The sequence below is a fragment of the Rhea pennata genome, chromosome 2 (genome assembly GCF_028389875.1).
Source record: "Rhea pennata isolate bPtePen1 chromosome 2, bPtePen1.pri, whole genome shotgun sequence".
Classification (NCBI taxonomy): Eukaryota; Metazoa; Chordata; class Aves; order Rheiformes; family Rheidae; genus Rhea; species Rhea pennata.
This window is the reverse complement of record NC_084664.1, coordinates 142,053,850-142,079,111: the sequence shown is the minus strand read 5'-3', so window position 1 is coordinate 142,079,111 and position 25,262 is coordinate 142,053,850. Positions and strand designations below refer to the sequence as shown.

The 25,262-nt window shown below is 40.2% G+C and overlaps 1 protein-coding gene across 1 annotated transcript in view; it reads left to right on the top strand.

Annotated features, from left to right (window-relative positions):
• The window catches only part of LOC134136640 (uncharacterized), a 162,196-nt gene extending 145,840 nt beyond the window's left edge, over positions 1-16,356 (top strand). The window contains 3 exon segments of the mRNA XM_062568556.1: positions 15,872-15,954; positions 15,956-16,252; positions 16,254-16,356. Coding sequence (XP_062424540.1) covers positions 15,872-15,954; positions 15,956-16,252; positions 16,254-16,356 — 483 coding nt within the window.
• Positions 16,357-25,262: the final 8,906 nt, after the last annotated feature.

The window sequence follows — 25,262 nt, the reverse complement described above, 5'->3', positions numbered from 1 at the left end:
ACCCCTTGCTGAAAGACAGGTCTCTTTTTTCTAGTCAGCAGCTTCTTCTGCTGGGGCAGTCACTGGTCATTCACTTCCACTTACAGTCACTGTAGATGTTTTCTGCTGCTCTGCCTTTGGGTATGGTTGGCCAAGTCCTCAGTCTTTGGGCTAAATATATGACAGAAAGCATTAGATTTCAATAGAAAGGCCGCTCAATCACATTTAATGCAAAACTTTTAAAAGTTTTTGGAGACATAGTCATACAACTGAAAGAACTGACCTCATGTAACACGGAATATCCTCAGTTTACCATTGTTTTTGGAAAACTCTTTCTAGGAAAGTTATAGATTTGAGCTAAAAATGCAGATCTTACAACAGAAAGACGTTTATTTATTTTCTGTTCAAATTATACTCTCTTTTTATTTAAATAGGTTCTTAAAATAATAATGTTGCTTTGAAATGCCAGGTACATAATAGCTTAACAGTAAAAAATAATTAAAGAAAAATTATAATACACATAATAAGATACAATCTTTCAATATCAGTAAGCATTTCAATCAACAGAGAAAACTAAAACTAAGATTTCAGTATGCATAAATCTGCACGTGTCATACTCTAAGCTCCAGTTCTGTATGCAGAGTACTACATGATCAGGATTTTATAAGATCTGAAAATAGACCATTAATTTCTACAAATGTTGATATGATAGGGAAGGAAGTGATTTTTAAAATGTACTAGATTTTTCTCCTCCTTGAACTGGTGAAAATCAAGACTAACTTGAAGCCTATTTCATCATCCAGGACTTCAAGTGCAGCTGGCAGCAAAATCTACCCAGTTCTGTTATCTTTTCTCATCACTGGAGATTTTTTAGCATTTTTATACTTGCCTATTCTGCAAATATGTATTTTTCCTCATTTATAAAAGAAATTTGAATAACATAATACTTATGGTTTATTGGTTTATTTTTCCATTAATATTCAAGCATAATCACTGATGGTATCTCTACTGATATTCTACATGAATAACATCATGTTTGGTCAAGGATAGAGTAGCGCTAAGATAATTTTTCTGCTTTTCACCACAAAATAACAAAAATATTTAGGGACAATAGAAGGTCCCTGGGAACCAAAAGCCTGACCTCCTCCCTGGGTGTTTCTGTCTACAAAATTCTCTGATGTGATTAATAACAGGCCCAGGCTGGAGCTTGTAATGAGGACAGCAGGTAACGAACACTAAGAGAACGTGCCTGTGAAGTAAAAAAGTAATTCCGTCAGTGTATTTCTCAAGCTGCACACACCACACCTGACCAACAGCTCGTAAGTGAGAAGCTTCAGGAGAAGCTGCCTTTCTAATCCTAAGAACACCGGATATCCTCACAGTATCTAATTCTCCCTCCTGTTCATCCTCATTGCACCTTCTTCGTAAGATCCAAGCTCCTTCCTTTCCAACAACCAGCCTCTTCAGCTTACCAAGATTCTTCCCTTCAGCTGCCTTTCTCAGTTATCCAGTCCGCAAGGCCCAGGTAGCAGCCTTTGAGTCCAGTCCATAGGTGGTTCCTATCTAACCTGCCATATCTCACCTAGAAGAGACAAGGACGGAGGCTCAGGCTGCTAACACTGCCTGAACAGCAGAAGTTCTCCTTCTGCAACTGCCTAAGTGTGATACAGAGAGCTGCAACGATGATGTAGTAGCAAATGTGGTTGTGAAGGAGGCCAGCTCTTCTCAAATAAGAATTGTACTGAGTTTGCTTTTCTTGAAACCATGAAACTCCAAGCTCAGCTTATTGCTAGGGAAGACCTAAAGCACAGGGCAAGAAAAAGGACCTCCTGATCCAGGAGTATGTATAAAGTCATTTGGCTTTTCTATCTCCACGTTCCCTACTGTGTCACATAATGCTTGAGAGCAAAAATTTCCGCTGTGTCAAGACTATCCTAACACACACTGGTAGCCAAAGAGAGAGATTTGTGAACAGAAATAGATCCATAATTCCCTGATTCTGTCACTGACCTCTGACAGTGCCACTCCATCGTATCGGTTATTACTAGCAAAAAAAATAAATACTAATGATGTTCCTGTACAACGAAGTCCCAATTTTTGTTGCATGTAAGTGAACTGTTGCAGTTGCATTCCACTTTGGACAAATGAGTCATTATCATAACTTTTTCTCTTTTTCATGTTTTTGGGCAGGAATTAAAAATGGCAGGTCAAAGAGGAGACCAAATTGAGGATTTGGTAACAGAATTCAAGGAGCATACTTCTGAAATAAGTCAAGATTAAAATCTGACCTCTGTTTTTTATTTCTTACTTAAATGACTCTCTACTGCAATTCCATTCAACTATATTGATGCCAAATTGTCACCTTTCTTCACTCTGTTTCACATTCTTTTCCTAACTCTCAGTCATGATAATATCATCTTCTAGCTGATGTCTTAATAAAACACAACTCTGTCATTCCAAGTATATCTCCCATTCCAAACATATGTTTCTAGTTTCAGTGACCCTGGTAAGATTCTGGCATCTGTATAAAACTCTTTCATTGTAAAACATTTTTCCTTCTTGTTCTCCTTTTTGTGACAGGTAGCATTTGGGAAAACTGTCCAATCTCCCTGGTCAATCCTAATAAATTTTGATAGCCAAGTACTCCTCCTGCATCCCTGCGTTAAAATTGATTTCTTTAAGCTGTTATATACATGCCTATCTATTCTGCACTTAACAGCAATGCTCCCCAGCAACTAGACCATAATAAATCCCATTTCCTTAATCAAAACCCTGCTTTCTATAACATTTGGATGTCTCTGAAGTACTTCAAAAGGCCCCAATGACATTTTGTTTGCTACATTTTCCTTTAAAGATGCTTGATCCACATCTTGAATTGTTCGTGCTCCTTTCCCTTTAATATTTTTCTCTTCCTGTTTAATCCCTGCTACTTTTTCTACTCTCTAAATCAATCCATTTAACAATATTCAGATTCTGGCATCAGTCAAATAGATCATATTTATATTAACTTTATTTCATCAGGGAAAATATCTGTCTCTAAAACAGAACCCAATTGCTTGCTACCTTCCATCTTCTTTACATATGAGCCTTACTAAGATTTTATTATGTACTCTAGAGTCACCACTTTAAATTCTGTACCAATGGTAGTAGCTAATAACAAAAATTAATGAAGTCATCTGTTTAGTGTTCCTGGCTTATACAACATGAAATGGGTAAATTCTATGTTGCCCACACTAGTGGAAGGTAAGATCTGTTAACTGGTATTTATTGTGATCTACAGTACTGAAATTTCCCAGTGCTTGGAACTGGACTGGTAGCAGTAGATTTTTTTGCCAAAAAAGTTGCACAATGTTTAGCCTCACTTTTTTAACTCTTTGTCATTGACCTCATCATCAGTCTCTTCTGCGACATTTTGCTACTCAGTTAATTGTTTCTTCTCTCATTTTTTTTAACTTCTCAGGACAGTTTCCAGGCCTCCATCTTCATACATCTTCCTGAGTAAATCTACTTGTCTCTCCAATCCAGCTATTTCTGATTTTGAATTTCCTAAAATGCTCCCATAAAATATGTATAACAGCAACCTTAGTAATCTTAAACATTTCCCATTACATACAATAGTTTAAAGCACATTAGTCCCTTAGGACATAGAGTAAATTGCTGTTTGCACTGTGCAGATGCCTGGATCACTCATCACTTTCCAACCAAACTGTATTCTTTTTCATTCATGGATTACTCATTTTCTTTCTCACCCCTGTGATGCTTCACTTCTAGTCTCTGATAGATGATTTATCTTTTATAACTTGCAGATATAACTTTCGTGCAGTTGCTAAGCTCATTTTTCAGTCACCTTAATCTGCAGTTCATGCTTACAGATTTCCAACCGAAAACTTAGTCAAAATTATTTTCAGGACTTCTGCTTTAGAATTATAATTAAAAAACTAAAGTATCTGTATTATTCCTCGCTGTTACTTAAAAATTCATTGAATTCACTCATACTTGGTGTCATACAAATACCTTTAAGTGTTTTAGAGGCTATTTTCCACAAAAAAGATACAATTTCTTAATTTCTACTTACTGATTCAGTAATAGCAATAACAGTTCAGAGTCTTATTTGCTACACTGAAAAAAATTAGTAGATTTACTCTTAGTTTCATCACTTGAACACAAATCACAGCCTGACCTGAAGTATGTAGCATCTCAGGAGGATCTATAACACAAAAAATCCAAAGATGTGCTGCCTTTCATCCGAGAGGGAAGCAAAGTACCAAAAGAACAGGCAATATTACTGGCATTAACATATTTATAGATATTTTATATTCTCAGCTGTGTCCAGGATCTGCGGGGTATAGCTAAAGAAAAGCTACTGCAAAGAAGCCAGTTTTGACCCTCAATTCCAGATCTAATTCCACCCCACTATCAATCCCAGCACTGATTAGAAAACTCTTAGGGCCACTCAAATTTTATATTTGTCAAGTGTAAGACCTTAGAGAACATCTGGTAACTGAGGGCAAGCCAAGCACAGCAGAGCCTCTTCATTCACGAAGCTCCCATAAGCCTGTTTCTGGAAGTGGTGTGAGGTTGGCCCGGAATAGGACACGCTTATCCTATGTCTCTAACAATAACTCTGTCAGGTAAGGGCCAGACCTTCTTTGCTGCTTGGGTAAAGCAAGAGGTCCAGACTCTGGTGAAGGAATCTGCCCTGAGCTTGCAGCTGACAGTACAGGTAGTCCCTCAGCTGGGTCACAGGGGATCAGGAAAGAAGTAACCAGTCTTAAATGTTGTACAGACATGAGCTATTGCAGCACTTCCACACTTGGGGATAACAGAGCACGCTCATGCCTCAAACCTCTTCGCAGATCCTGAGGGAATCTACACTTCTCACCACTCAACTCAGTTCCACATATCAGAAATACTAACCATGTTCTGGAGCCTGCAGGCCATGGGATAGGAACCACTAGATTAATTATTTTTCATTATGTCTGTCTGAGGGTGAAAATTCAGAATCGGTTTTATTTCTCTCAGCAGATGTTTGATACTGGAGGCAAAGAAGAACTTAATTACTTGCCTGAGTCCAGAATGAATGGGGGTTAGGCTGTGGTTAGAAGCCAGGCTGATCCAACTCTTCAGCAGAGTTAGCTTCATGTCTCTGAAACACAGGAACTCTAGTTATCACAGCAAGCAACGCTACACTTTAAGCTACACTTAAAGTTATGTCAATAAAAGTATTTATTGACGTATTTGATTAGTTCTTTATGATCATGAAAAATTACTATTATACTTAAATCCTCTAATTGAAAAACATGTTCACGACTTCTGCAAATATGTTTTACTTCATCCTCAAAGAGGGGATGTAATGTAATAAATCAAATATAGACTTTTGAATAGTCTGTAGTGGTTTGAAAAATGAAGTAGCAAAATTATCTGAAGTTTGAACTGGGATAATCTCTGAACTTAAAATTCCTAATTATGCCATTAGATAACTTAGATTCAAGAAGACCTGTTATCACATATTGTGTACACAGCATATAACTTTCATCTGAAAAGCAAAACCACTAAATTCAAACAGAAAAGCATTATCCGGAGAGATGCACAGCCTTCCCCTACAGGACAAAGGCAGGAAAGGGTTTCCCATAATGACTACAAAAGCACTTTTAGTTTGTGGCCATTATCATGATGACTTTTAGCCTTGAGAATTTAAACTGGTCTGTTTGTCCATCAGTCCTTTGTTTCGTCTGGTCTTCAGCAGGAGTCCTAAACAGACTACTATTCTTGCATAAGTCTCTATAGGAAGTGACATGAGATGATCTGTTTTATAGTTATCTGACGACAATAATTTCCAATAATCTAGAATCTGCATTTGAACAGATGATCTGCAGACAAAATTCTCTGTACTCCTTAACTCTGTAAGACAACTAGTCTCCTAACAGATTTTAACATGGTGTGTACTTTCACCCTCTAAATGCAGGTTAACTCCTGTAATGTTCAGTGGAAGAAAACAGGCTTTTCAGGAGCACTACTTAAACCAGAAGTCTAATTTTGTGTTTTAAGTTATTCTCAAGGAATACTGTTGTTTGGGAAACCTCAAGAGATTTTCCAGCTATTCCAGAAGGGCTCTGTGGCCATTCTTTGCTGGACTTGCTTCAGTATGTCCATGTCTCTCTCATACTGAGAGCCTACAGCTAGATACACTACTGCAGGTGCTGCCTTATCAGGCCTGAGTAGAGGTGAAGGATCACCTAGCTTGACTTGCTGGTAACGGTCTTCATAATACAGCCAAGGATACTTTTGGCCTTCTTTGCCATGAGGGCACTTTACTGGCCAATGTACAACTTGCCCATCAGAACTCTCAGGACCTTCTCTGCTAAATGGCTCTCCAGCTAGTCAGCCCCCAGCCTGTGCATGGGATTATACCTCCTCATGTGCAGGACTTTGCATTTGCCTTTGCTGAACTTTGTGAGATTCCTCTCTGCCCATTTCCCCAGCCTGTTAAGGTCCCTCTGAATGGCAATACAACTGTGTAGTGTATCAGCCACTCCTCTCAGTTTTGTGTCATCTGTGAACTTGCTGAGGGTGCATTTAGTCCCATCATTCTGGTCATTAATGAAGATGCTAAACTGTATTGGCCCCAGTATCAATCCCTGGGGAAGACCACTAGTAATAGGCCTTCAGCTGGACTTCACACTGCTGATCACAACCCACTGATTCTGGTAGTTCAGCCATTTTTCAGTCCATCTCACTGACCACTATCCTAGACCATACTTCATTAGGTTGTCTACAAGAATGTTACAGGAGATGGTGTCAGAAGCCTTACTAAAGTTAAGGCAAACAACATCCCCAGCTCTCCCCTCATTCACCTCTCAATCATCTCATCATAGAAGGCTAGCAGGTTGGTCAGATATGATTTTGCCTCTATATATCCATGCTCACTACTTCTGATCACCTTCCTAGCCTTCATTTGTCTAGAAAAGTTATCCAGAATTAGTTGCTCTATCACTTTTCCAAGGAACAAGGTGATGCTGACTGGCTTGTAGTTTCTTGAACGCTTCTTTTTGTCTTTCTTGAAGATAGGACTGACAGGACTTGCTCTCTTCTAGTCCTTGGGAACCTCTCATAATTGCCATGACCTTCCAGAAATAATTGAGAGTGCCTTCCTAATGGCATTCAGCATCATCGTGGGTTCATCCTATCAGAGCCCATGGACTTGTGTATATCCAGCTAGTTCAAGCATTCCCTAACCTAATCGTCCTCAGTCAAGGAAAAGTCTTCAATACTCCAGACTTCCCCACTGGCCTCAGGGCCTTGGGATTCCTAAAGACTAGTCTTACCATAAAGATTGAAGAATAGAAGGCATTTGGTACCTCTGTCTTTTCTATGTCCTTCGTCACCAGGCCCACATTTTCCCCAGCCTTCCTTTTACTGCTTACATACTTACAGAAGTTTTCTTTGTTGCCTTTCACATCCCTTGCTAGTTTCAACTAGTTTCAATGGGTTTTAGTTCTTCTAACCCCATTACTGCATGTTTGGACCATTTCTCTATATTCCTCCTGGGTCATCTGTCCCTGCTTCTACCTCCTGTATGCTTCCTTTCAATGTTTGAGTTTAGTCAGGAGCTTCTTGCTCATCCATGAAGGCCTTCTGCTGCCTTTGCTTAATTTCCTGCTTGTTGGGATGCACCATTCTGTAGCTTGCAGAAGGTGATCCCTGAATACCAACCAGTTCCCCTGGACCCCTCTGCTCTCCAGTGCCACAGCCTACAAGATTCTTCCAAACAGATCTCTAAACAGGCTCTCCTAAAGTCTAAGGTTGTGATCTTCCTGTTTGCCCTGCTCCCTTTTCTCAGGATCCTGAACTCCACCTTGCAGAATGACGCTTGCAGTCACTGCAGCCAAAGCTGTCCCCAACCTTCCCATCCCCAACCAATTCTTCCTTATTTGTAATATGAGGTTCAGCAGAGCACCTGTCCTCATTGGCTCTTCAATCACCTGTGTTAGGATGCAGTCACTAATGCACTCCAGAAACCTCCTGGATGGCTTGTGCCCTGCTGTACTGCCCCTCCAGTACATATCAGGGTGCTTAAAGTCATGAGGACCAGGGCCTGTGAATGTGAAGCTTCATCCAATTGTCTGAAGAAGGCCTCCTCTACTTCCTCTTGATCAGGCAATCAGACACCCACAAGCCATTTAGGCTTTGAACATGATATTTCATCCGTAAGTCATAACTAATTATAAAGAGCTCTAACAAAAGGCTAGACTGCAGTGACTCAGTACCCTATGTACTAACACCAGTGGTGAAATTCTAGATCCACTAACGTCAGTAACTTCCCTTTGACTGAAATGCAGCCTTGCGCTGAGTGAACTAAGAAAGTCTTCATGGTTAAAAAGGTATCAAATTCCCAAGTCTGAAACTTAGGGTTCAGGACATGCACAGAAACCACATACTCATGACAACTGTGTACAATTCTATAAAATTACAATAAAATGCACCTTTGCAAATATTTTTCCAGAGAATAACAGAAAATTCATACAAGTTATTCCAAACTTTCTCATGCTTAAATTGCATAAATGTGAAATAATTCCATTGGAATTCATGAAGCTCCAGGCCTGTAAAATCTGTATCAGTGATCGTAGACCTAAGCTTACTTATTTTGGGGCATATCCATCAACTTTTCTATATCTGACTAGACTTCTAGGTGTAATTTAACCGAGAGAATGAGTATTACTTGAATTTGTAGACTAAATGATTGCATGTCCTGGGAAATACTTCTGGCAGGTGTGCTTTCTTCTAAAAGAGATATAGCTGGGGCATCATTGCTGAGATTGTTGGCACCTGGCTGTTTATTATATAACAATCTAGTAAGAATTATGGCAAAAGAGAGAATCAGTTTTGGAGCAGATATATGCATTAGGCTCTAGGTATGTGTAAACCCAACATTATCCAGCTGCATTCTAGTCATTAAAGAATTATATATGCCCACTGGAAGTGTACCACAGTTCTGGCAGAAGTTCAAGAATCTCTGAACTTATATAACCCCCAGAAGAGCTGTTTAATAACCAAAGAGAAAAGAAGGTTAGCATCTCAGTAACTCTTGCTCTTGTATAATAAGGCCTTTTAAGCAATGAAATCTTGAATATGAAATCACTAAATTAGTTTTCAAAGAGGAAACTTGCAGAAAATCCAGACTGAAAAATCCCAGAAAGAAACTGGTCTGCAAGACAAAATGAAAAATGAATGAGTTAAAAAAGAGAAACAAATACAGTTATGGATATAATACATATATTTTAGAAGGGATGAAACCAAGTGGAAGTCAGATTGAAAAACTGATAATAGAGATAAAAATTAAGTATAAGAGAGTCTAATGCTGAATTTGTGTATGCAATAGGTTAACAAATACTTAATTGCTATAAACTTCATTCGCAGTATGTCAACTGAAATGAAGTGTATGCGGTGTCAATAATTCATGCCAATTTAAATATGCTCTTTATTCCTCAAAAGTTAGTAGAGCTGGCACACCGCAGATTCTAATATGACTTATACTGATTTGACTTTGTATTTTCCCACTGACTTAAGTGTCTGTGAGATCGCAATCAGGCATTGTTCTTGAAGTTGTAAATCTAGGCAGCAGGCCATTCACAGCAGAGACAGACAGACGAATTTCGGGATACATCCACTACTATGCAAATCCAAGCAGTGATCTGTAGCAAGTTCTCACAAATCTCTTAGCCAAACATCCTGGGAATCTTGGGGGCCTGACAATGGCGCCCCTACACCTACAGGTGGAGTCAACTTCTTTAAGTTCAAAGCATATCCTGGTTCTTTGTTCTGGTCGCTTTTTAAATTTTTTCCTTTTTTTCTTCTCTGAGGCTTATTTCAGCAGTTCTTTTCCTGTCTTAGCTATTACATTACTTTCCTTACCAACGACTGGTATTCTTCACTCTTTTAATTCATTCCAGTATCTGTCACTGTGATATAGAATTATCAAGATGATTTTGGCTGCTTCTGTAGCCTTTTCTGATAGTTTCTGTAAATTTGCATGTTCTAGCATTTTTTTTTACAGGAGACAATTTCATATCAGTTATGGTTGGGGTTATATTTTGATACAGGTTACTGTTTTTAATGAGTAACCAACTAGAAAACACAGGCAGTTTAAACAAAAAAAATCACAGCATCCAATAGCTATATTGGAGCCATTAAACATAGTTTGATTATTAATTCCATTAATTAAATCATATTTACATATTGTTCTGAAACACACATACCCATTTCACTCATAAGCTAAAGCTGTTTGTTATTCCTCTGCAGACTGATCTCAAAATGACATACCATTTCTCTGGAGTATCAAACTAAACATTACTCACTTAAAGGTATTCAGAGGCACAGATTTCATTCAAAAATACACACTTGATTACTAAATCTCGACTACCATTTCTAATTGGCACTCTTGCCCTCATTCTGTGGTCTGCTGAGTTCACACCACAGAATCATTCTCATTAATTGCCAGTGGATACATCCTTTTGATGTTGACCACCACTCAACACAGGCAATCACTTAGCTAACAGCTTGGTCCTGGATAAAGGTGAATAGTCTCCATTAAGTTTGTATTTGTCACTCTTTATCCACAGCTGAATTCATCTCTCTGATCTCAATGGGGAGAAGTCCACTGTCTCTGTCTCTCAGTGCTGTATGCAAAATAAGAACAAGGAAGCACTTTTTTTTTCAATATCCAATGCTTTCGACAGCACTTGATCATTTCATTTTATTTCCACTCGAGCAAAACATTTCCTACCAACCACTGTCCAGCTTGGCTATTGTTCAGTTAGGAGGATTTAGAGGTACCATACATCACTGCAGCCCCTATTCATGGTGGCTCAATGCCTCAAGCCTTCCAATAAACAATGGCTTCAATAAGCATGCTACTGACTGATCTACTCCAGTTTGTGCTCCTCTCAATGCCATGGCCAGCAAGTCAGGATCAGCCAGACCTCTTATGTGAATCACCTGTGAAGCCAAGCCAGCTATCTGGTGTAGACAGAAAAGGGGTATTACATGGCCTGTGTTGAACCCTTGACAAGTTTAAACTTTTGGATTTTAATTTCATACTTCTGTATTTTTATGTGGGCTTCACGACTTGGCCACTCTGCACAATTCTTTGCGTGATTTTATTTAAATATATGCTGGACTAAGACTCCTTTGTCAGAGTATCTTTTTAACTGTGAACCTCTAAACTTATTACAAGGGCATATATTTAGTGAGTGCATCCTATACTCAGTGCTACATACCTATCGGCAACCAAAGTAAACACTGAAACTGCAAACTCAAAAGGACTTCCCTGTTCCAAAACAAGGCTAGGGATGCTGTGAGGTTTACCTTTTTTCTTGATTCCAGTCAGGCTCCATTTTTGTTTTTCTCCAAAATATAAACAAGTCAAATCCTTGGTCCTATTTATATCCCTTCCATGCATTTAAATTTGAAAAATGGAACGATTTTTCTAGTCTTCCTTCCCCTTTCATTTCTTTGTAGTAGGGCTGACCAACTTGATATTTCTATGAGATCCTATACTCTGAGGTCTCAACATGTGTTTTCTCCTTTGGCTCTCAGACTCCAATATTTCATTCTAGTGGGTACAACAAGCACGCTACTTTATCCATCTTTTGAACATTTGCTTCTAATGTATGCCTGGCTACCTGGTGGTTTGTAGCTGACACTGTCTTTAGCATGCCTTGATTCCATCTGTCTGTTGCACCATATGGTTGTAATTTATCTGGCAGATGCCCTCCTAATCACAAGTGGAGCATTCTCAAGTCTCTTCCATTTCATGATTTGCAGCAGTTCCTCATCACAGCGTTAGGATTATCAGGAGATTTTGGTTTCAGGTTTTCCCCTGCCAGTTTACTACTTCCTTCTAGGCAGTCTTCAACATCCAATAGTCATCTGTCTCTGGGGATGTCCAGCAACGTGAAGCCCTTGCATAAACCTTTGTACCAGATGCAACCATTTAAAATTCCTCCTGTGACATGTAGGCCTGGGTGATAGTTAGCTTCTATCAAAATCCTTTCAGTGCCCCAGCAGCTGTGCTGGCTCTCTTGCTTTAAGTTGGAAATACTTCTGTCCATCTGGTAAAACTATCATAAGATGATCCTTGTTTCCTCACACAGTTTGGGACAAAGGTACCATTTACTACCTGCTCTATCATCTAGAAATCCTCTAGTGAACTTCTTATTACCCTAGCACACTCTCCATCCCAAACTTTCTGATTTTTCCACTAAATCGAACTGGTTTGGGTCTTTTCTTTGCAATGCTAGGTTTTCTAAGCCCTCTGTCCTTCCTCATTGAGATGCTGGAGTGGCCCATCCCCTAGAGAGTCTTTGGCCTTCCATACTGAAGCTAAAGGACGTTTACCCTCTGCTGACTGCACATCTTTTTCCTTCCAGATTGCTAGCCAGTCCAGTATTACCCTCGCTACACATTTTGAAACAGGATCCTGACGTTGACTGATCCTGTGGTACGTCTTGTAATGCTGCCACTGCAACTTTCCTTTGACTATTTTGCTAGTACTCACACCCCATGTGAGATCCTGCCTTTTCATAGTAATTCGCCCACATACAAATCAACCAGTCTTGCTTACTTTGTCTCTTTAATATGGCTATCAAAAAAAGAATAGTTTCTGTAGTCTGGTTTGGGGAAGAAGCATTCATGGTCTTCCACTTCTCTTTCTTCATCCATTACCTAATCAAAGATTAGTGAGATTGATTCTGAATTTCTACTATGATTCTTCCATTCAGCAGAGCACTTTGTTAGCCCAAGGTTTGATACACTGCCTTTATTAGCTTTTCTTGACAACAGATGCATCACCAGGTATGCCTCAGGCTCCTGGCATGCCCTACCTGATCAGATGGGAGGGATGTGTATTTGAAGTATGAATTGCTCTATCTTCCAGTTATTTACAACTTCTTTTATAATAATGTAAGAGGAGATCAACTGCTTCTATTTCAATAAAGTTATCTTAACACTGGCACCTTTCTTATACCGAGAGAGGGAAATTGCAGGGCTTCAACCCTCTAATCCCAAAAGGTTATCTCTCTCAGTTCACTCACCTTCAAGCCCACCCAGAAATGCCAAATTCATTGTCAAAGCGATAAATGTGGGTAGTGGGCAGTTGACAACTGAGATAAAGGAAGCCTGTTCTCTAACAGACAAACTTTACTGGAACATATGCAATTATGCAAAGCCAAGCAGTGATAAATGGTAGTCTCTGTTAAAAAATCTCACCAGTCTGTTGGCCAGATGTCCTGTGAGTCTTGAGAATATGGAGATGGTCTACAGCAGAGATCATGTAGATTCAACTACTCCAAGTTCAAAGCATTCACAAGTTCAAAGCTTTCACTCAAGTTCTCTGTTCTGGTCACCTTTTATAATTTTTTTTCCAGTTCTTTGTTTGAAGCTGGTAATGCCTCCGCTCACCCCAGCAGTCCCTTTTCCTCCCTCAGCTGTTGCATTCCTTACTTTATCTTTCCAAGGAGGCTTTTCCTGGCTTTCCTTATCTCCTTCTGCTCTACTTAGAGAGTCTTAGATAACACAATGGCAGCAGCTACTCTCCTTCATTAGGAAAGGGGGCAGAAAGTTCAATCATAAATTACTTATGCTGGTTGTTGCTCATGCCAGCTACAGGCTACTTGGTCCATAGCCTACTGACTTAAAATAAACTGTAATTTAAATATAGCTTTGAATTGTACCAATAGTCACACTTGATTAAAGGATAATAATTCTTTACTACCTCGGTATGTCAACAAATATCAATAGCTTTTAAAATCTAAGCAAATTACGGCCATCAATTCTGTTTATCTCTTTTTCTGATGAAGTATTCAAAGGATTCCTACTTTACAAATGAAGATTTTCCTTTACATAAGCATTGTTCATATTCTGTCATATGTCATCTGGCTGTTTTATAACTATTTGTAATTAGCATTTCACTCGGTTCATCAAATACATAGGCAGCTGGAAGAAGCCTCACAATCACAAGCCCTGCTTCTCATGGGGGACTTCAACCACCCTGACATGTGCTAGAAGGACTACACAGCAAGGCACAAACAGTCCAGGAGGCTCCTGCAATGCATTGATGATAACTTCTTGTCACAAATGGTGGAGGAGCCTACGAGGAAGGGTGTCCTGCTGGACTTTGTCCTTACCAACAGAGAGGGACTTGTTAGAGATGTGAAAGTTGGGGGCAGCTTTGGCTGCAGTGACCACGAGATGGTGGAGATCAGGATCCTGCAGGAATAATTAGGGCAACAAGCAGGATTGCAACCCTGGACTTCAGGAGAGTGGACTTTGGGCTCTTCAGCGACCTAATTGGAGGAATCTCATGGGTTAAGGCCCTAGAAGGAAGAGGGGTCCAGGAGAGCTGGCTAATATTCAAACATCACTTCTTCCAAGCTCAAGAGCGGTGCATCCCTATGAGTAAGAAGTGCAGCAAAAGGGGCAGGAGACCTGCATGGGTGAGCAAGGAGCTCTTGGACAAATTCAGACAGAAGAAGAAAGTACATAGAATGTGGAAGAGGGGACAGGCCACTTGGGAGAATTATAGGAATGCAGTCAGAGTATGTAGAGATGCGGCGAGGAAGGCTAAGGCCCAGCTGGAACTGAGTCTGGCAAGGGATGTCAAGGTCAACAGGAAGGGCTTCTTCAAATACATCAGCAGCAAGAAGAGGACTAGGGAAAATGTGGCCCCACTACTGAATGAGGCAGGGGCCCTGGATACAGAGAAGGCAGAATTACTGAATGCCTTCTTGGCTTCAGTCTTCACTGCTAAGGGCAGCCCCCAGGAATCCCAGAGCCTGGACGTGAGGGAGAAAGTCTGGAGAAGGGAAGACTTTCCTTTGGTTGAGGAGGATAGGATTAGAGACCTTCTGGGCAGACTAGACATCCACAAATCCATGGGCCCGGATGGGATGCACCCACGGGTACTGAGGCAGCTGGCAGATGTTATTGCCAAGTCACTCTCCATCATCTTTGAAAGGTCCTGGAGAACTGGAGAGGTGCCTGAGGACTGGAGGAAAGCCAGTGTCACTCCAGTCTTCAAGAAGGGCAAGAAGGAGGACCCAGGCAAATACAGGCCGGTCAGCCTCACCTCCATCCCTGCAAAGGTGATGGAACAGCTCATTCTGGATGTCATCTCCAGACATATGGAGGAAAAGGTGGTGATCAGGAGTAGTCAGCATGGATTCACCAAGGGGAAATCCTGCTTAACCGACCTGGGAGCCTTCTATGATGGAATGACTGGCTGGGTAGATGAGGGGAGAGCAGTGGACGTTGTGTACCTTGACTTCAGCAAGGCTTTTGACACTGTCTCCCAGAACATCCTCCTAGAGAAGCTCAGGAAGTGTGGGTTAGACGAGTGGACAGTGAGGTGTCTTGAGAACTGGCTGAAAGGCAGAGCTCAGAGGGTCGTCATCAGTGGCACTGAGTCTAGTTGGAGGCCTGTGGCTTGTGGCGTCCCCCAGGGCTCAGTCCTGGGTCCCATCCTGTGCAACTTTTTCCTCAATGACCTGGATGAGGGGACAGAGTGCCTCCTCAGCAAGTTTGCTGATGATATCAAACTGGGAGGAGTGGCTGACACACCTGAGGGCTGCGCTGCCAATCAGAGAGACCTGGCCAGGCTGGAGAGCTGGACAGAGAGGAACCTCCTGAGGTTCAACAGGGGCAAGTGCCAAGTCCTGCACCTAGGGAGAAATAACCCTAGGCACCAGGACAAGCTGGGGGCTGACCTTCTGGAGAGCAGCTCTGCAGAGAAGGACCAGGGAGTGTTAGTGGATGACAAATTGACCATGAGCCAGCAATGTGCCCTTGTGGCCAGGAAGGCCAATGATCTCCTGGGGTACATTAGGAAGAGTGTTGCCAGCAGGCTGAGGGAGGTGATTCTGCCCCTCTCCTCAGCCCTGGGGAGGCCTCATCTCGAGCGCTGTGTCCAGTTCTGGGCTCCCCAGTACAAGACAAACATGGAGCTACTAGAGAGAGTCCAACGTAGGGCTACAAAAATGATCAGAGGGCTGGAGCACCTGCCCTATGAGGAACGGCTGCGAGAGCTGGGCCTCTTCAGCCTGGGGAAGAGAAGACTGAGGGGGGATCTGATCAATGTGTACAAGTACCTGAAGGGAGGGTGTCAAGGGGATGGGGCCAAACTCTTTTCAGTTGTCCCGTGTGACAGGACAAGAGGCAATGGGCAGAAATCAAAGCACAGGAAGTTCCACCTGAATGTGAGGGGGAATTTCTTTACTGTGAGTGACGGAGCACTGGACCAGGTTGCCCAGAGAGGTTGTGGAGTCTCCTTCTCTGGAGATCTTCAAGGCCTGCCTGGATGCAACCCTGTCCAACATGCTGTAGGTGACCCTGCTGAGCAGGGAGGTTGGACTAGATGATCTCCAGAGGTCCCTTCCAACCTTACTGATTTTATGATTCTAAGTTTTATTGACCTTCAAAGGACTGTCCTAAAATTTGCTACCATTCACAGTTTATGTGTGATGGTTTTAATAACTGGCAGTTTTAATCAGAGATATATCCATGTTAGAAGCTCTAAACAGTATCTTTGGACGTCTTTGGAATTCTTGGGATGTTCTATCACACAGTCCAGGATTTTGTTGTTGTTGTTGCCTCTTTATTTGAAAAACTGGTCTCTGACATTATTCTGTCTTTATTACTTGACACAAGTAAGAGCAATGTAGCAATGTGTGACTCCCACCCAGCTTCTGAGAGGAGGAACTATGCAAAAAACATACTCAGTTTTTGGCAGCATGTTCATCTGTCATAATCATCTGTTTAATTCCATGATAGTCAGGAAAACCATCACTTCCTTTATAGGTTTACTTTTCTTAATATGCTCAAAGGTTTATTGTTTTTTTGTGCTAATGCTTCTGGATTCACCATATTCCATCTAATCCGGGGGAAAAATGGGCTGTAATTAGTATGTACTCCATATAACACAAGGAAACTATTCAAATATGTAAATGTTGAAAAACATGAAGAACAAGACTGGGAACAGCCAGGCCGCATGGAGTTACTAAGGGCTGATTCTGCCTGACTAACCTGATAGCTTTTTATGATGTAATGACTGGCACAGTAGACAAGGAAAGAACAGTGGATTTCTACATGCGGACTTTATCAAGACTGTAATTGTCTACTATGGTATTCTTATGGCCAAATTGCTGAAATATAGACTGTATAAGTGGATGATAAGGAGAATGGAAAACTGCTTGAATTGCCAAGCTCAAAGGGTTGTGAGTAGTGTTACAAAGCCCAGTCAGCAGCAGGTTACTACTGGCATCCCCCAAAGATCGATACTGGGGCCAATACTGTTTGACATATTTATTAAAGACCTGGAAGATGGAGTGGAATCCACCTTCAGCAAATTCTTAGATGATACCAAATTGGGTGGAGTAGTCAAGACAGTACCAGCAGAGTTGCTACACAGAGACATTGACGGGCTGAAGAAAAGGACTTACAGGAATCTCATGAAGTTTAGTGAAGGCAAATGCAGAATTCTGCAACTAAGATGTAATAATTCCATCCAACAGTACAAGCTGAGCAGCAAATAGAAAAGAGGAGCTTTGCAAAGAACCTAAGTGTCCTGGCAGACAAGTTGAAAGAAGTCAGCAGTATGTCCTTGTGGCAAAGAAGGTCAACACATATTAGCCTGGATTAGCAGCACAAAACAAATATGGACATACTACAGCAAAGGGCCAAGAAGATGGTCCGGGGCTGGATCACAGGATGTACAAGGAGAGGCTAAAAAAGCTGGATTTGTTCAATCTGGAGAAGAGAAGGCTCAGGGAGAATCTCACTGCTGTCTTCAGATATCTAATGGGAGGGTAGACAGATGTGGCCTGACTCTTCTCAAAAGTGAACAGTGATGGGACAAGAAGCAACAGACACACCTGGAACAGGGAAAATACCAATTAAATATCAGAAAAACCTTTCTCACCCTAAGAATGGTCAAACCCTTGACCAGATTGTCCAGAGAGGCTATGGAATCTCATCTATGAAGGTGTTCAAAGCTTGACTGTTTGCAGCCCTGGCAACCTGATGTAACAGGACCTGCTTCAAGCCTCCATGCCAGCCTCCATCTGTCAATATTATATGTCCAAACTGAAAAGCTCAAATATCCTAGCCTATTTCCACTTTCTCTGAGATTTTCCTTTGCAGTCCAAAGTTCCTGAATATTTAGTACCTAAATCAAAATTGTCTCAGATATATCTTCTCCACAGCAATCACATTTTCCATCTGGTACTTATGCTTAGCTGCAACCTCTCCCACCACTAGTGATAGGAAGCAGGAGGGTAGTGGCTTAGTGGCAGGATTTCAGGAGAAGTTCTCCATCCCACAGTTCAAATCTCCTTTGCTTTTTTGTATTCTCTTCTCTGACAACACAACTGATTCAAGAGCTGCTCTGAATTTCCACCATGGTAACTGAGAACATCGACACCTCTGTTACAACCATTCTCCCTCTGTTTTTGTGGTCACTTTTGAGAGGAGACAAAGGCACCATCTAGCTACTATTATTTACATATGTTTTGGAGGGAAGGGATGTGCTTCGGGGTTTTTTCCCCAAAAGAAATTATATGCATAAAACCTACTAACTCAGATAATTCGGTTTGGAAGGGACAAAAGTAGATTTGCCATTTATACTCACACTCTTACATTGTTAATCAACAATTTAAAAAAAGCCAGTCATAACAAAACTCTCCAGTTCTTCAACAGGCTCTTTAGTCTGGTAGGGTCCTTGGTCCACAGGCAGTAGCTGACACTGCAGGAACCGGCATTAAAATTAGTTAATCAATTTTGTGCCATGACATGAAGAAGGACAAAAGTTACCCAAACAAAATGAGTAGGTCATTTTCTCAGCAGTGGAGCTAATGACTCCCTACTGATTTATGCCTCAAGGGGGGAAACCTTCCGTGTGAATTCTTTGATGTCTTATAGTAGCCTTTCCTTTGATGCGTAACCAGAAAAGGTTTCTTTCACCTAGCATGATTTCTATTTTTTTAAAAAAGGTATAAGAATGCAGTATCTCTAAGACCTATATCCATTTATTAAATTTAGTTGACATTGTCCACTGGATTCAAAAATGAACTGCACAGACAAGCGTAAAAGCACGTGTACTGATGTGCCTTCAAACATACACAGACACACAAGCACACACACAGATGCCTGTTATCACATCTCATTTCCTTAAGCAAGCAAGATAAAAACACATTCACAGAAATACATAAAAAAGGCCAATGAGTAATATATAATCCCTATGCTTTCATTAAAGAAGATGATTTTTAACAAAACAGTAATTTAGCAGCAATTATTAATATTTCATATGAGCGGACTACCCACTGCCTACTAACAGAGACTTCACACAACTGTGCTATAAAACTCCAGGAAACAACAAGAAGAAAAGTGAGGTAAATCACCTCCTTTTATTTATGTTATTCATACTCTTCCAACTATGAAAATCCATTTAAGGGATGACGATCCCAGCAGGATTACAAAGTCTGTGTCAGCACTTCCAGCTGTTCCAGCCCTCCCAACAAACACACACAGTAGCTGCTCTCAATTACTCAACATTCATTGCACTCACCCCCACTTTCAGCTACTCACCCCACTGGAGAGGACTCCACGCAATGATATCCTCCTCTGCTCCCATGACCTAGGACAGTATGGGATCAGCCACAGCACCACCTGTGCCTGCTACCAAACTCATACTTCTAGCTGTGCCCGTGGGACAAGCATTAAAAACAGTTGGCAACACTGACAGTTCTAAGTCAGAATTTCACAGGAGGCTGTTTAAGGTTGTTTGGCTGTGCTTTTGCTCAGTAATCTCTACTCTTTTCTGTGTCTGTGCAAGGAAGCAGCCCAGCACACCCACCCACACCAGACCTTCCCCACTGCCTTCTTGCTGCCCTGATCTTTCTGCTGCTGGTACCCTGGGACCATCCGCCTCAGTCAATGGAAACCATGAGTGGTGACAGCTGTAAGAACCAGGCCTGCTGCCAACAACAGGCTGAAAGGTGAGCTTCTGTGTGTAATATAAAAAAACTGAAGGTCTTGAAGCACATTACAGCAGTAAAACAAATTGATGCAAAAACAGAGACAGATAAATTATTGTAATTGTGTATTGTAGACTTAGCTTGCATCCTTTTTGTTTGTACCAGTATCTATCAATCTGAATCAAATTTTAGTCAATAAAAAAGAACCCTCACAAATAAATTTCCACAGATTTATCTAAAAGTGTGACTTAAATTTGGCTTGATTAAACTCATGTAGGTATTGTGTCTAGAATAGGCATAAATTGCTAGAATGATCTTTCCCACTGCTAGAGTAGAAAAATTATATATTCTAAAAGAATACTAATCATCTAGAAGAATTCTAAAATTATTCTAAATGAAAATTATCATCTCTTTGGGAGATGAAAGTTATAGAGGAAAACCTCATTAAAATGCATAATTATGTACTGGAAATACAAAAGACTGATCATAAAGCAGCACAAACTAAAACCCTGAACTCCTGAAGGTATTCCTGAAGGATTAACCCAGAGTCTTAAAAAGGTGATTAGGAGTTGATCAAGAGGTTGTAAAACAGTGAAGAAAATGAGTAAAATTTGGGCTACATTTATGCCAGCAGGAGCTTGGTAACTTAAGTGTTGTAAGGACTTTGTTCTACATTTAAAATGTATAGTGAAATTTGCACACTGGCATTCAGGATGAAAGCAGTACATAGACAGCTTCAAGTTATATTTATCCATTTTTCTATAATGTCACAGTATGAAGGGTGTTTTTCCTTCACCTTCCATCCAGCAGCTCCATCCTATTCAAGTCAATATCAGAAGTTCAATTCCATTATTTTGTCTTTGAGAAGTCTAGAGCAAGAAAAGTAATCAAAATAGCTACATTGCTGTATTAATACCTCAGTGCATTCCCATGTTGCCATGTTATCGTCCTTCTTCTCTTGCATTCCTTGTTGTCTAACTTTCAGGCATATGATGAGTACCTCTTCGAATGTAGCTCTCAGGACAAAGATATCTTCTTGTTTTATACAGTACCTATCATATTCTCAATGCTTGCCAAATTATGAATAATAATATTGTGCAGCTACATATAGCCCCCTTATCTTAAATCTTTATCAGTAATGGCCAATAGTGTGAGTTAATGGGGGAGCAGGGAGCTTAGTGAATAGAAGGATGGATAATTAAAATAATAATTTTCATAAGTTTCTCACAGAAATGAATTAGTCCAACATACAACATAACACTTTCTCTGCTGGCCAACTAAAATAAGTATAGTCATTAGTCAAACTGCTTATAAAGCTGTAACTTCATCCTAAGTTCAATTAAAAACATCTCTGACCATTAGGCTAAAACAAAGCCTGCTAAAGTTAGTTCAGATGAGAGCAGTTTCAGAAGACTCAAGGAGAAAGGACTCTGTACTCGGACCAAGTCTGGTTCACTCTGAGCAGAAACTTCATGAAGCCACTGCTGCCTTAAAGCCTCAGTAAGCTTCAGAGATCCTCTGCTGGTAGAGGAAAGTTGAAGAAAAAGAGATTAGGCTGTTTATGTACATGCAGATCAATTCTCTTTCTGCTGAAATTAGAAGTTTAGAATTGGATGATTAAACCTCTTGTTTAAATGCTCTCTGAAGGACTGTCCTGCAAGATTTCTACACTCATGCATCTCTAGTAACTGAAAAGGAGCTGACCTGAGCTTATCTTATCTTTTGTTCTTTATAATATGTAACTCAAACATACGTTCAGAATTCAAAGTGTGATCTTCTCTGTACCAACTCTATAATACAGCAGCTTTTTACTATCCATGTGCTACATATACATATTCCACTCTAACGTAGATTTCTTGAAATGGCATTGCACTGTCAGCTTCTGCCCAGCCCTCTTCCCCCCTTCCACATCTCAGCTGGGACCAAGATCCCAGCAAGGTAGGGCTGTGACGGCATCACGCAGTCAGTGGCTCTGGCACGTGTGATATTATCAAAACCTGTTCCGTTGTCTCACCCACAGTGTGCAAACCCTCACAGAGCACATACACATCTGCACTGAGCTCTGAGGTTACACATGTGGATGTTGCAAGAGAGTCTCTCCGCAGTGTATTACTCTGGCAAGACAGACATTGCATTTAAGTATTTTTTTCCTTTATCCTCAGCCAAAGGATGTTTACTCTCTCTTTTGTTTCATATTCTGTCTTAACTAGACTTTTTATATTTTTCACTGAAAGTGAGCAATTTCATCCTGGAGAGTACAGAGTTCTCCTTTTCTGTTGCATACATATATTAAATCTAATTTGTAAATATATATAAAAATTCCTTGGGATGAAAATCAGTTTTATCTTAAACTATACAGTATACTTCAAATATAATATTTTTCCATGAATCAATGTGTACTTCCCTTTCCATCATTTATTACTAGGATTACCATCTGTATTCAGCTTTAAATTCCACCAATTAATAGACTCAAGCCTGATAACATTGTGGGTACAGCCTTCATAATGTGCAAAATCTGATAAGCAATTCATTTCACACTAAGGAATTTAACCCAACACCAAAGACATTGTAAGCATAGATTTATTGCAAAGACAAAATAAATTGATTTAGTTAGATGAGACAACTTTCACAGACATTCATTTAAACACTAAACTTCACTAGCTGCAGAGGGTTAACAAATGTGCTACAAAGCTCTTCAACTCCCACACAAGCTGACTCACACAAGATAACAAAACTATTAGTTCTTGAAAGAATTCTGTATTTTCCTTTATTGTTCCAAAGATTTCTTCAGTTTTGAGGGGCACAATTTCAGAGATGTACAGTACAGAGAAAGTGATGTTTGGAAATGGATGGGTGACCAGCTTATAAATCAAGGAAAAAAGTTCTAGTGACAAGTGGTTAATGTCACCATCCTAGCTGCAAAATTCATCTGAAACTCAGGAATTTATCCAGCTGCATCCATTATTTTTACAACTAGCTAGCAGCCCATTCCAAAACAAGCACAATCATTGCTTGTTTAGTTCCTTCTTTTCACTGCATCCCTCTCATGTCATCCTTCTCTTATTGCTGCTGTCATTTCAAAACTTGTGTTTCATGTCCTCAGTTAATTCACTCACATTATTCATTTGTGGGTCCAAAAGTCACTTTCTATGACTCACATACTTTCTTCTAATACCTTTTATCTATGTTGTTCTACAATGAAAGGCTTTTTTTTTTTCAGTTGGATCAATATAGACCTGCCAAACCCAAGTCTGAAGTTTATGATTTGTACATGTCAAAATTAGATCAAACATTTCTTTCACTGTTTTCCATTTTGATTTGTTTTTATTTTTGTTGGTGTTCTTTCCTAAACAGATCATCTGAGTCCTAACACTAAGGAGAGGTCATACAGTTCTTTGTAGGAACATTATTTCTGTGCTTTGTGTAATACATCTGAATGTACTGTTACTAAAAGCAGAGACTTACAAAGCAGGTGATGGAAATGAAGCCATAAGTTTTTCTTCTATTTTGTCTGACTTGGACAGAAATAGGTATAAATAACAGATACAAAATAACAAAGTCCAAGGGTGCTCTGGCCTTTCAGACTAGGTCCAAGCTGGGGCACCTTGGGGCACTTTGGAGCACTTCCAACCTCCTCAGGCTGGAATATGCACTTCAGAGCTTTAGACTTGGGAAGATCAGGTACACAATAGAAGTTCCTTCATCCTGACATCCCCTGTTTCCCCTGGAGTGAAAGCCAGAACACAAGTCAGATCTAAACCGTGATCTGAACCTACAGGGGACTACGACTGCAGGAGCAGTGCTGTACCACATGCATCATTAGCTTATACATAGCATTAGGAAAATAATACAAATTATTGAACTGTATGGGATGGAGTAAGGCTTGTACAGGTAACTCATAGAGATAGCCAAGAATACCAAATAGCAGGCCAGAATGAAAAAGCTGTAAGAGAAAGCATGTTGTTTTAGTGAAAGGAAGTAGAAGGACTTGCAGTTCTCAAGCAGAGGTTTGTGGTAATGCAACAGAGAGAAGATGAAGGAGGCTCCACAAAGGAGCTGAGAATAGGTACCCAGGTGGCACCTTAAGAGGAGCAAGTGCAGAAATTCCTTAATGAGCCATCAGGTACAGAAAAAGCTCATAACATGTCTGAAATGTGAAAAGAAGGAAGGGAGTGAAGAAAGGGGGAAAAGATTGAGTTTGGTTTAAGATTAAATTTGAATTGAGAATGCAATTTGAATTGCATAAATCTAGATGTGGTTATGGGAAAACTGCAGAAAGGAAAAGAGATTATGTAGCAGGTCTGATACCTTTTTGGATCCATCCTGTCATCAAGTATGGCAATTCTTGGATCAGTCCTGAAGAGGCAAAGAAAAACAAACAAAACTCTGCTGATCTGTACATGGATATGTAGAAATAAGATTAACTGCAACTAGCACATGATCTATTGATTAGATGCCAGCAGATGATGAACTGCAAGCTAATGGCAAGCTATTACCCAATCCAGTCCAGGAGCAGTGGAATGAATCAATACATAGCAAATATCTGACTTTTTTTTGCTGCTTTTAGGGGAGGAAAAACTGCAACTTGCAACATTCTTTTAATTATGTACAATGCAACTTAGGAACTACCTTTGCTCTTAGATGTATTGAAACAAGTTTGGTTTTTGTTTTTGTTTTTCCAGAGGACTCTGGAGCACTGGACCTTCATTATGAGAGCTTTAATCCTAGAAGCATCCGCAGCTTCATTGTTCAAGCTACACAATGCATTTCTGTCTGAGAGGTGAAAAGAGGGATGCAGATAATAACTGCAGCTTTTTCATAGCTGTAACACTCAAATCAAGTCAACTGAGGAATTTTGATTAAAATTCTGGAGCATGTGGCTTTTATCCTGTTCCTTATTCAGAGATTAGACCTTATTGCCTTTTAAATTTAATGAGTTTTGACAATGTTTATGACATTATTTCTAGGAGATGGAAGAAGAATATTGTTGTAATTGTCACTGAATATTTGGGAAATTAGCTCTCTAAAGTTGAAATTCCAATTTTTAGAATCAGCAGTATCAGTGGCAAGATGTCATATACTTCAATGTTGGGAATAAGTAATATCTTATTGCCTCTACAGCTTTAAAAATTTATTCAGATGACAAAAAAGAAAGACATCAAGTTCACTGTGGCTTCAAATTAACATCTTTCATTGCAATAAACTATTTTTCACCACAGACAGCTATCTGATTTTCCTACTTCATTAATAATGGTGAAA